The sequence below is a fragment of the Glossina fuscipes genome, unplaced genomic scaffold (genome assembly GCF_014805625.2).
Source record: "Glossina fuscipes isolate IAEA_lab_2018 unplaced genomic scaffold, Yale_Gfus_2 221, whole genome shotgun sequence".
In the NCBI taxonomy this organism is placed as follows: domain Eukaryota; kingdom Metazoa; phylum Arthropoda; class Insecta; order Diptera; family Glossinidae; genus Glossina; species Glossina fuscipes.
In genome coordinates, this window is record NW_023998564.1 from 2,580,294 (window position 1) to 2,593,559 (window position 13,266).

The 13,266-nt window shown below is 32.9% G+C and overlaps 1 protein-coding gene across 1 annotated transcript in view; it reads left to right on the forward strand.

Annotated features, from left to right (window-relative positions):
* LOC119642292 (putative uncharacterized protein DDB_G0291812) overlaps positions 1-12,203 on the forward strand; it is a 108,678-nt gene extending 96,475 nt beyond the window's left edge. Inside the window, exons 5-9 of the mRNA XM_038041393.1 lie at positions 7,510-8,387; positions 10,151-10,308; positions 10,380-11,378; positions 11,502-11,627; positions 12,130-12,203. Of these exons, the coding sequence (XP_037897321.1) occupies positions 7,510-8,387; positions 10,151-10,308; positions 10,380-11,378; positions 11,502-11,627; positions 12,130-12,203 (2,235 nt within the window). The remainder of the gene's footprint in view (positions 1-7,509; positions 8,388-10,150; positions 10,309-10,379; positions 11,379-11,501; positions 11,628-12,129) is intronic.
* The last annotated feature ends 1,063 nt before the right edge of the window (positions 12,204-13,266 follow it).

Here is a 13,266-nt window from a genome sequence, read left to right on the forward strand (position 1 = left end):
TTTCAACAATTTAAAAGTGATGATTTTGATGTCAAAGACACAAAACGGCTTGGAGGATCCAAAAAGCCCGAAAACAATAACATATCAACTACTCAATTACATACCGCAATTGTTAAGATATCTTGTCGAAGTTTGTACGCGGCTATATTTTTAGCTATGGAGCGTGTTGGCGAAAAAATTGCAATTTTCAAAATTTCTCAACAAAAATCGTCCATTACTAATATTTCGACATTCTAAATTAATTGGATGGGCCAAATTTTTCAGCTCGATTTCATCAAACCGTTTTCATGGTAAAAAGATCTAATTTTCAATCTTTTGTCAGGAAGATGATAGTGGTCATGATGGTATTTTCACATAAAAATTAACTATAACCAATTAGGGCCAAGACAATTCATCTTTTGGGCCCACCAAATTAGACTTTGTAGTGATAAACAAATCAACAGGGAGGGAGATATTTGAGCGATCGTACAACCTTGTCGTAGCATTTGGTGGATTGACGGATTGATATGAGAAGGCTTGTCTTGATATAATCAAGCGCACTCTACTTCTTTTGGAAGTTTTTGTTCTATGGCCTTTGCCCTTTAAATTTTTGTTCTTTTATCTTCTGCATTTTCTACTTGATTAGTAAAGAACCCAGAGAAATTCTTAAATTAGGTTGATTTACAGATGTACCCTTCGAACGACTTAGCTCATTTTCAACAACAAGCACGTAGTACCCAAAAAGTTCAATGTGCAGAGTATGAATTTAAAAAAGGCGAAGAGGAACAAAATACAAAGTGAAATATTTGCATCTTTCCTAGTGAGAAATCTTCATGATCTTGGTTATACAAAAGGCAATTACTGAAGCACCCGCCTAAAACAAGTTTAGAATTTACCACTTCGCTAAAGTCTACCCTCAACGCTATCAAAAACGTTTATATATTCTTTGTGTATTGTTTTACAACTTTTATTAAATATCAAAATTTGTTTTTTTTTTTTTACTTTTTTTGTATTGTGTAATGGTATCATTTAATAAATATAATGTCTTTTATAATTTATGAAGGTATTTAAGCATAATAGTATTAAGGAGTCTGTTCTCCTATAAATTCTAAGCTCTTTCACAGTGATTATCAAGTAAAGACGTCCTGAAAATTTCCTTATTTTCTCTGTTGTATGTACGTTTTTAGAGATGTTGGTGTTGGAGTTGTAATGAGAATCTTAGTATCTTTTTTCCTTTTGATTTTTGTTTTTTTCGTTTATTGCTGTAATTTATTTCTAACTAAAAATGCTTTTTTGCCCTTAAGTCACATTTATTATTTACACTCCCAGTGCTAAACGAAGCAATTTAATAACGTGCCATTTAATTCCCCAAACGAGATATCCAATAACTTAAACAGAAAAATTACATATGCTTAATAACTTTATTTAAAACATTGAATTTGAATTAATTAAATAAGTGCAAGAAAATAATTTGTTTAACTATTACAATAAAGAGGAGTATCACCTTCATTCAAATTGTTAAGAAAAGAAAAACAAGTCAGAAAATTATATTCATTAGTGACCAAATTTTTTATACCCATCACCGTTATTCTAAACAAGACTTAATGAACGCAACAACCAGTAGAAATAAGTAAAGCACCGCGAATTTGGTGCTGAACAAAAATATATATACACTACGGGGTCTCTGAAGCTTCCTTGTCGATGTGCATAATAAATGATTTTCTAAGTTATTCAATTGCACTTGGCCGGAAAGCAACGAGATTTTCCGAATTCTTCAGTTATAAGCATATTGTCTGGATATGTTGTTGACAATTTTGGCATATCGTTACGATACCTGGTTCGTTTTTGTCGAGGTAATGATTAAGAAGTGTTTTCGGCGAATTTTTCACAAAACTGGCAGTAAACGTTCCTACGGCTAATGGGAGCGTGGAAAAAATCACTCTAGCAACAAAAGGCTCGTTTAGTTAAGGTAATGAGTTGTTTGATCGAATGAAAGAAGTGTTAGCAAAATACTTCAGCAAATTGGAATATTTTCCGAGATTTAACTTTCCGTGACGTTTTAAACTGTAGTCGTAATTTCTTTGATAACTTCTATTGACGCAGAATGCATTTTTTCCAGTAACAATTCGAAATTGAAAATTAGGAAATAAATACGCAAACGCATCCTTATCCGATAAATACCATACTTTTGGAATCTACTGAAATCAATTTTAGATAAACTTCTTTCTCGGAAACGGTCGTGTCGCGGAATTTTCTTTTGTTGAAACGAGAAGGTTATAAAAGGACTTAACGCTAGCCATTTTTTTAAGCCAACCATAAGACTACTAGACTATTCGGACATCAGCTTGTTGATTTTTTATTGATGTGTTTATCTTTTGTCGTTATTGAAAGACATCGACCAACTATATCATTTCGCAGACACTCCCTTAAATCTTAATGTCCATCACGCTAATATACATGGTTCGCCTTAGATCCTGGAACACTCCCTTAGACGTTAATATCCGTCGCGCTAACGTATCTCGTTCGCCATAAGTCCTCTGAAGTGTTTCGAGCATTGATTTACCGCCGAATTATTGTTCTTATATACCTAGCTTAAAACACTATTTCTAGGCTCCCATTACACAAGTATCACCTAATGTCATTTCAAATATTATTAACAAGTTGAATTAGTTGAGAAACTACATAAGCTGCTGTATTTTGAATCATCAAGACAACTTATTAAAGTAAACAAATACTGTAATTAACGGAGTTGCTACCGCAAGTATTCTAACTTTTAAAGTACACAATAATATCTAAATTGTTTAAAGTCCAACGCCTGAGCAGGGTCATCTAACCTTGATGAACTAACTAATAATTAATTAAACTTTCTTTAATTAAACGTCTGCGAAATGCTCTCCTTAGCTTTTCGCCAAGAGTATATTGAAAGAGTAACTCAGTTTCGACTGTTTTTCATACTCTCTCTCTCTCTCTCGCACAGATTTATAATACTTCTGAATTCAAAAAACGTTTAGTATTACAAATTCAAGAAAATCAGCCACCAAAAATTACATATGCATTTCTCTCGAATTGATTGTTACAAACATTGTAATGAATGTAACGCTTTCAAAGTAAAAATACATCGAAAACTTTTACTTTTGCAATCTTTGAATATCAATTTACGTTCAAATAGACGTCCGAGAGATTTTCTTTATCACTTTCTTGCGTTTCACATTATTTTATACATCTTCAGAACATCTAAAGGATGTCAGAGCTTTAGATTTAGTTAGATTTCCTCTGTTTCAATATTAGTTTTATTTTTTAATATCACTTTTCTTCTCTTCAAAATCACCTAAAAAAAAAAAAAAACTATTTAATGCTTTGTACTCTCTTGTCTTTGCATAACAACATGCCACGAGACTCGTCTACAAAGCAGAATCCTTGGAAATTGTGCGCTTGAATTTTTCAAGAAAAATTTATTAATTTGATGAAATGCAAATAGAAAATAATTTGGGAAAAAAAAATGTATTTTATTTATTTAGGTGTAAATTCGAAACGCTTTTCAAACAAAAATTTATCAATTAAGGTCAATAATTTGCATTCGCGCTGGTCGTCATACGCGAGATCGATAATATATAGGTCTTCGCTATTGTTATTTTTTAATGTGTTTGTTGCGTTGTGAAATGAAAAGGGAGATTATTAGGAAAACTTTCAAAATGAAAACTTCAATATTCTCGACTAATTGACTACCCCACAAAGAATATATATCAGCATCAAATTCTGAATAGTTTCGGGCATCTTTGTTTGTCCGCCTGTATACCATCTGTTGTTCCCTTGACCGCAAAAGTGAAGCGGCGGTGGTAATTGAAAATCTGCGGAATGACACGCTTACAGCACCAGGTAAACTGAGAACATTTCTGTTTTTGAAAAGAAGTGAAAACTTTGTTTTTTTAATTTTTGGTTAATACTCTAACAAACAAATCCACAAAGTTTGAAGGTATACTCTATTGGCGAAGCTATGGTAATTGCACGACATATGGGAAAAATTAACTGCGCCTACCCAATATTACAGTATATCAAAATTTAATTTTTTTCAATGCTCTTGCAGCATGCTTTAAAAGTCGCACACAGTGTATACATTTATGACCAGTGTCAGCTATAGAAAGTGTTCAAGTATGCCCATCTGTGTATCCGCCCTCATATTCATCCGTCTACCCGAATACTGTTTATGGTAAAGCTTCTCCCGTCATAAAAATTAAGAAGTCGCTAACAAATTTGTAAGTGAATTTGAAAATGACCTAAACCGAGCAAAGGTCACTTCTACAACGACCACAAGTCTATGCCTCAAAAACTGGTAAAACTTTTGCTCTCTCTGTCTTTTGCTTGTTATTTGTCAAGTACAACACATATACCATATAAATTTCCGCTTTTATTCTGAAAATAGAAAAAATCAACCGCATCCACTCAGTATTATAGAGCAAGAAAACTTAATTCTTTCCCTTCTTTAGTCCTTTTTATGATAACGAGGTTGGATGCAAAACATTCGGTCAACACCGTATATAATTTTCTTATCTGTTCTAGCCATCTCTTTTAAAATGTCTTTTATAATATTTTTGTGTTAGAGAAAAGAAAAATTTATCAATATAGCACAAGCAAAGAACGCAACAACAACATCTATAGTTATTCCTTTTTTAAGCATTTTCTGCCATTTATTGTATAATAAAAAAACCTATTAACTCACGACTCCTTGTTTCAACTTGGTACCAAAACAAAAAAAGGAAACTGAAAAGAGGAAAGTAATGTTTAACCACGTGACTGACGGTGTCTTTAACCCAAGCGTTAGCAGTAACAAGAGTAAAAACGACGGCAATGGCATGAGATGTTAGTCTCTTCACAAACATGACCACCATAGACCAAAACCACTATGTGGTTAAAATACCAAAACACACACCCACACATACACACACCCTAGAGGCTTATAAGCTTAACAAAACCACACTCTTTGTTTTTTCGAAAGCATATGCATTCGCACTTTTAAAAACTATTGACTACATGCACGTTGAGTCTGATTGCAGCTTTACAATCAAATAACCATGGTTGCGATAGATCGCATAGATGGCGAGAATTTGGGTGGGATGGTTAAAATGAGTGGTCGGGCATAAAATACGGAATTTATATATAGCGAATGTGTGTATGTCACGTAACAACTACTGCACCTTTGACACGTGCTACTCCACCTGGCTCGATGGCTAGCGGTCAAGCTCTCCCGTTTGTATCGCTTCTTGTTAATCTAATTTTATGGTAATGGTGAAACATTCGCCGACAGAATCATAATAAACCGCAGAATCTATGAAGCAAAAAAAAGAAAAATTTTTTTAAATATATATTGCTTCAACAATAACTTTAAAACGTGATCGCGCGAAGATAATATTAAAATAATTTTTTCTGTCAAAAAAATCTTTGACAGATTGGTAACACCGCTCTAGCAGCTTAAGAAATATGTACATTTAATAATTTTTTTTTTTTTTTTTGTATTAAACGAAAGGGAGTTAAACCAAAGACAATATATTCGCACTGATATTTTCTTAGTTAAATTTTCTAAATTTATTGAACTTAATTATATTAGTTTGAGGAAAAAGAAATCCATTATTTTTTCGGTAGATGGCTGCACTGATAGATTTCTCGTAAAGTATCGATCAAACAATTTCATATTTATGCTCGTTGGAAAGGTGACATTTCGCAGTAAAAAAAATTCTTTTGCTGTTTTTTGTTTGGTGCATTCAGTTGTGAGTTACAGCATGTTAAAAATGGAAGTGAACAAAGAGAAACTTCGGTACATTTAACAGTTTTTCTTTGACAAAGGCGAAAATGCAAGCCAGGCGGCTAAAATTGTGAATGGTGTTTATGGTTCCGATATATAATATATATAATAACGCGAGAGGAAAAGAACGTGTTCACAGTTTGAATGATAAAACGGAAAGCATAGAAATACCAACTGTTCGCTTACGCAAATGTTGCAAGAGTTGCCGTAAATGTACTTGTATATGTCGTTTCGAAAAAACCCAAGTCCTTTGGACTTCTATAAAATTATCAAACTCAAATTGGTTACTTACCGCAGACATCTCTTTATATTATTCTTGCCCATTTCATGCACCATTTGAGTTAATAAAAGAAAAAGCTACGGTAGTCGAAAATCGATGAAAACGATGGTTAAATTGAATGAATTTCGTTTCGGCATGTTTCCCCGCTTACCGTACTCTTCACATCTGGCCATCAGGGGTTACTGGCTTTTTACAGACATGAAGAGATGCTCTAGGGAAAGAACTTTGGGGTATGTGAAGATTTGTTGGCCGAAACTGAGGCAATATTAGAGTGAAAAAACAAATCTTTCTACAAAATAGTTTTTAATTAGATACTTTTTTTTGTGTAATCTATGTATAGATTATATATGTGTTTAAGTTTGATGCGTACAAATATTTTATTTATAAGTAAGTGTTGTTGGAGTTTAGACCTAAGTTGCTCGGCTTTATTGCGCCAAGTCTGTCTGCTTCTTTATAAATGCCAGACGAGCTAGGCATGAAGCAGTCCCTAGTAAAATTTATAAGGCGGATGGAACGCAAGTGTGCCATAATTTTTATTTTTCTTTCAGCAAAAAAGAATTATGCTTATCACACTACAATATGCAGATATTATGGTTTGTGATTAATGTGTTTTTTGCGCAGGCATGCAGGCATTAGAGGCGGGTCCTTTGCCCAGTTTAGGTCTGTGTTTCTCTTTTTATTATTTTTGCGAAAGAGAGATACTACAGAGTGAGCAGGCAAACAGACCGATAGAGAGATATGCTTAGATGCATTTCGAAATTGAAGTTGGCAAGGAATTTCTATACTTTGTAGGGTTTTTGAAGGTTGCTTCTGCGAGTTATAAAGGTATTTTGATACCCTGTAATATTGGGCAGGCTTATCCAATTGTGTATAAGTACTACAGCATCGTCCGATGAACATACAACTGCCATATTTATCCGCTATAGTTTATAACTTAGGCGTAGTGGCGTCTGTAAATCTTCCTCCTGAGTGTTGCAACTGTTTTGAAGGAATGACAAACGGTAATGACTATAAAAACAAGTAGCCTTAGCAGCTACGTATTCTGCAATTTAGAAATACATAATTGAAAGGGGATATATGTAAGCGTATATTCAATCAATAAAAAATTGTAAATTAATTCAAGTTAAACATCTAAAATAAGCTATTTAATAAATACGACCTCAACGAAGAAAGGCGCATAAAAGACATAAATTAAACATATATAAAAAAAAGCGTACATATTATAAGTAGAGAAAATCAATAAAGTGCTTCTTAAAGTTTGTTTACCATCAAAAGAAAATGTACGTTTGCGCGTAATTTTCCTTTTATTATATATATACTTGCAACAAAACAGAAAATATTCATTATGTGAGTTTAATGAAAATTTTTATTAACAAATAAGAAAATTTCATTCTTCTTTTTTCATTTGCTTTCGTTTTTTTATTTGCTATTGTTTTTTTCGCTGTGTTTGCAGGAAGCCTATCGCAGATGGGTTTGCAGCACATTGGTCCCGTATTTCGCTGAACCAAGCGATGTTATTATAATTGATGACAACAGCAGCAATTACAACAACAACAACATTATTGATAAAAACAAAAACAACAACTATAATGAAAGCGTAATATCAAAAGTTGCGGCAACGATTGGTACAACACATCATGTAGTCAGTACGACGAGAAATGCTGGTGCCGTCAATACAACTCACAATAGCTTATATTCACTATCACCGCCATTATTGTTACCATCGTCGCCCCTACCGACATCAGAGTTCGCTATAGGCTCCCGTAATGAAACAATATTAAATAATCTTCAGCGGACTGCTGGAAATGCTACAGCCTTACTAACGGCGAATTTAATTGTCTCAAAAAGTGAAAATCACCATCAACTGCGACAAGAGGAACGACAACTCAATAACAGCAGCAATAACAATTATCATAACATTAATGTGAATTTCATTAATAGCGACATGAACATTAATAGCAATAGCAACCATAATAACAACAACATTATTAATTACATAAATTATGAACGCAACAAACGTCATCTCACTAAACCAAAAAAGTCATCCGCTAAAAGTAAGCAACTACACCAGTCGCCGGCGCTAACATATTCTGATGTCATGCAATACAGTACAATACAAAATGATATCAATGTAGACATCAATTGTGCGACGTTAGCAACGACACGAAGACGAAGACGCAATATCATTAACGATACAGACCAGCCCCAGCGACAACGTCAACAGGAGCACGAGCCACTTAAACTACAATCCAATAATTTCATATCGACTGCCATTAATATGAATCCTGTGAGAAGAGAGGGTTCAGTGATATCTCAAAATTTAATGAAAAGGTAATTATAAAATATATTGTGCTCGGATTTCGCCTCATTGAAGCATCGCAACCTTGCTCGCTTAACTTACAAAGGTCGTTTGTGATCCTATTCAGGTATTGATTCGCCAGTAGACTAGCGATAAAGAGATTGATAATCAATTCAAGCGCGCCCAGAGCTCTCTTTCAATATTCACAATTACTTATACGGATCTGCATGCTTCCGACGAGTCTAAAATTTCATTTTCATATAGTAAAACCCTCTTGTCCTTTACTCTGTTTTCTATTCAACCTACAGATCCCAATTTTTAGGATATTTTAATGAGATTTGATACACTGGCATGTTTTGAGCCAGGCACAAACGTTACTGGAAATGGTTCGAATCGGTCCACTTTTTCGACCACTTTCAATATAACGGTTTTTTTTTTTTAAATATCGTTATATGGAAAAGTTTGCAATTTTCAAAGTTTTTGGACAAAACTCGCTAAGTATTATTATTATTCTTATAAATTTAGCCAGAGAGTAAATTCTAAGACTAAAATCTTCGAGTACTAGCATCTTTCGGCTTTGTTAAAAACTCTAGCGCACTTTCGATTTGAACCCACGACCATTGAGTTGCTGGTCGAGACTCGTGCCTACTCGGCCACTCATGCGAAGTAAACTCGATAAGTAATAGTACTTCGACATTGTTAATTACTATGAAAAATTTGATTCATCTGGGATTCTTCGTAGCCCCGTTTCATGTAACTATTCCTACGAAAATCTTTATATAGTAAAAAAATATAATTTTTAATGTTTCATGGTGAAAATTAATTCATAAAAATAAGCTGACAAAGAAGTCACCCCAAGTCTTTTTTTTGGATACCATCGCATAAAAAAATGCTAAAGCTATGTAAACTCTTGTACGCCAAAAACTGCCTAAATGTTAGTGTGTTATGATGAAAATTTTTTCATGACAATAATTTGGCGTGTCTTTTTTCTGGACATCACTCATGAATAGCAAGCCTTTCAGAAAAAGATTTAATCGTTAATATTTTAAGACGAAAATTTGTTTTACCAAAAAAATTAAGAGTAAGAAATTTGGACCACATACTTCTATTTTTTAGATTGTAGGGATCATTACGAAAAGCAAGCTTTTACATGGAGAGAAAGTCTAAATCCCAGTTTTTTTGACGCAAACTGGAAGATAATAAAATTTTTAGGAAGTAAATTAAATTTTCTGAACTTGGACCAGGTCATGTGGCTTTTTCGTCATCCTCTAGTATGCGGGCTTTCATGAAAAGTATGCTTTTGCATGAAAATAATAGTAATTTTTGGTCTATTATCACCAAACGAGTGAAAAGTTGTACTGGGGGAAGTGGCGTATCTAGCGGCCCATTCACCCCGTCTTTAATATTCTTACTTGTTTTCTCTCAAATTTTGAAAAGTTAAGAGGTTCAAAAGCAAGCGCCAAATGATTTAAAATCAACATAAACGTTGAGATGTTTATTAAATGTTCAAAGATGTTCAAAGATCAAGTAAATCTAATGTGAATTTCGCAACAAAACCGATAAAACCTCCCTTTAACAAAATGCAATGTTGTGCGTCCAATGCTCGGCCTTGCCCGACTATACTATCGCTACTGGTTTTTCTACATTTTTCTTTGAATATGTAGTTTTCATTGATTATTGTATAATGACTTTCTATCCAGATTTCAATCTAATGTATGGTAATCAGTATACATTCGCATCAAAGCGAATATAGTTAATTTTCTTGCTTATATTTATTTTTTTTTTCTTTTTTTAGAATAAAAGGAAAAATCGAATTTCGTAAACGACGTAGGATACGACCCTGTCTAAGTGTATGCCAAACAGTAGAACAAAAATGTCCGTATTTGCTGCCTGCAGATCGAGCACCAGCGCTGCCAACACAATATGCCGGAGAGCCAACATTTTTATGTTTAGGTAAGTGAGATATTTGCTTAACCTCTCATTTTAATTTATAAGAGAAATTAATTTTGCAAACATACTATTAGATCAAAATATACCGGAGACGGGGGAACAATTAAAAAAATCCAGTCATGGCCCATCAGATTGTTGTTACACGTACTGTGGGGATGTGCAAAATGGGTTATGTACCTATTGCAATGAATACGCTGAAATTAGAGAAACCGATCTCTTAGCTATTAGCGAGAAGAGAAAAACCCGCAATATAACGCTGCAGCCAACAAAGATAAAAAATGAAAAACCACCCATCCGTCTGGAAACGCGAATACGAGCAAAGTTAGGTCTAAATCAGACCGACGATAATGTACGAATGGCCAGTATAGCTATAACGATAACAAACGAAACTTTATGGCCTACGAATGAGACACAATTAATCGAAAGGCTGCCCTATTATGCATATTGTGATGGTGTCTTCTATTATGATGACGATATTAATGATATGCCCGAGAAGGCAACATCAGGAAATTGTTATGCGTTGCCGACAATGCAAAGCCGCTGTTCTATACCGTATTACGCAGATGATTACGTATCAGCTGCAAAACGTAGCCAAGATTTAAGCAGAAGTCAATGTTGGTTACTATGGTTGAGCATAATATTATGTCTAAGTAGCACTTATAGGTCAGTTAATTATCAAACCATACAAAAGAGAATACTCCATCACGAAAGCTACAAGTATATCGGCAGTGACCTCATACAATTGCATAAGCATCAAGGGATTATTGTTTACGATTACAATAAACGATTGCCTAATAAAAAATTTATGAAGTGGATGTTTGAGGTGATAACGATGACGCGATGCAAGGTCGTTATTAAAATTTATAATAATGGTGTGGAAGGTAGTACTTTAAAAATTTTAAGCCAATTCGCTAGACGATCAAAACTTAAATTAAATATTTATAAACACGGCGACTGCAACGGCAATAATAAGATCAATCTAGGCACACCCCATACATTTAAAAGCAAGTTATTATTATTTTTAAAGGAAAATTTAATATTAATTATAAAAATTGTTATTGCTGTTGATGCTGTTGTTATTATTATTATCTTTATTAATGAATTAACAAAAATGGGGACGTTACGAATGTTAAAAAAAACGAACTTCAGCAACAACAACAATTGCAATAAAAAAATTCATACGTTTCATGTTAAAGATAATATTCAACGACAACAACAAAAACAATCACAAAAACAAAAATTTAACAGTAGTAGTCGTCAAAGGAGAAGACAAAATAAAGACAGTCAAAGTCAAACTCATTGTAGTTATAGTTGTAGCAATGGTAATAATAGTAGATGTATTAGTTGTAGACGATCTAATAAATTAATAATAATAACGATAATAAATATAATAATAATAATAATAATAATAATAATAAATATAATAATAAATATAATAATAATAATAATAATAGGAAAAATTAAGGTTATTTTAAGTCAATGTAATTTTATTAAACATACCAATAACGGCAACAACATCAAGAACAACTTCAAATTTAATACTAAACATAAGTCGAATAATATTAGTAACGATAATAATAAAGACAACAACACCATCAACAACAACAACAACAACAACAATACATGCAAACAAACACAAAGAAACAGTACTAAAATACAATTTCAATTTAATAATAACTCTTGCAGCTGTAAAGATAATGATAATAATACTAATAAAAATTACAATAAAAACTCTAATAACAACTTCAACATAAATAAAAAGCAAAACTTTCTCTGTCGTTACTTTTATTATTATAATTTCAACATTAACGATTGGTGGCACAGGTGGTATTGGCCGTCGTTGCAGATATTGCGTCGAAATGAATCTTTACAGCGAACAACAACGAGGAGTGCCATGAGTTACGTGCAAATACTTCAAAGCAGGAACAAAAATAACAACAACAACAAAAGCACATCATAGTGCTAGTATTTATGACATCACCAAGAACAACAACAACAACAAGAGAGAATGATCAAATGAACAAGAAGGAAAGAAAAATAAATAAAGAAATAAAAATCATTTTTAAAATATACTGGGCATAACGAGGAAAAATAGACATGAGAAAGCAAAAAGAATCAATACTTATTCTTAAGTAAAAAAATATACTTTTTATTTAGTTCTTAGAGGGACATAATCATAAGATCACTTCATTAGTGGGATTATTAAGTGATGTAATTTCATGCCCACCATCAAAAATTAAGTCTATACCGCAAACGTCGTTCTCTCCATTGCTTTGCAAGGAACTTCAAAGGGCATGTATACTATTGATCAGGCTCAGATTCTGAATCGATTTAGCTCCGTCCGTAGTTCTTTCGTCTATCCGTCCAACTATTGTAACCTATTTCTGGGTCAAAAATCTTAGATAAAAAGCGGAAACTCCACATATTGTATAAGTTTACCGATTTAGCTATGTCCGTCCGTCCGTTATTTTAGTCTATTTATGGGAGAAAATTTTCAAATAAAAAGCCAAAGTTCTACATATTATGTATATATAAAAATCGCAGAAGATTGAACTTCTAAGTGAATCCAACCAGCTTAAAAATAACATCGCAATAAGCAGAAAACTGTTGGTATATGTTACTATTTCCTAAAGCTATCATCCAAAAGTTCTGATCGCTACCAATATACTGATACAGTTATCCAAATAATTTGCAGTTTTTGTATAGTTAGATATGGTGGTGGATATCAAATATTCGCAATAAAACGAATATAATTTCCTTACATATATAAAAAAAAAAAATGTTTACTTCTTATTTTGAATTGTACATTTATTTTTTTCCTTTCTTTTATGTATTATACAATACATTATCAAGAAAAAATCCTGAATTTCCTTAATGCAATACGCCAAAATTATTTTTATATATGGAATCCCAAAGGACCCATTTGTTCTGAGTTAATGGATTCGATATTCTCATTTTCTT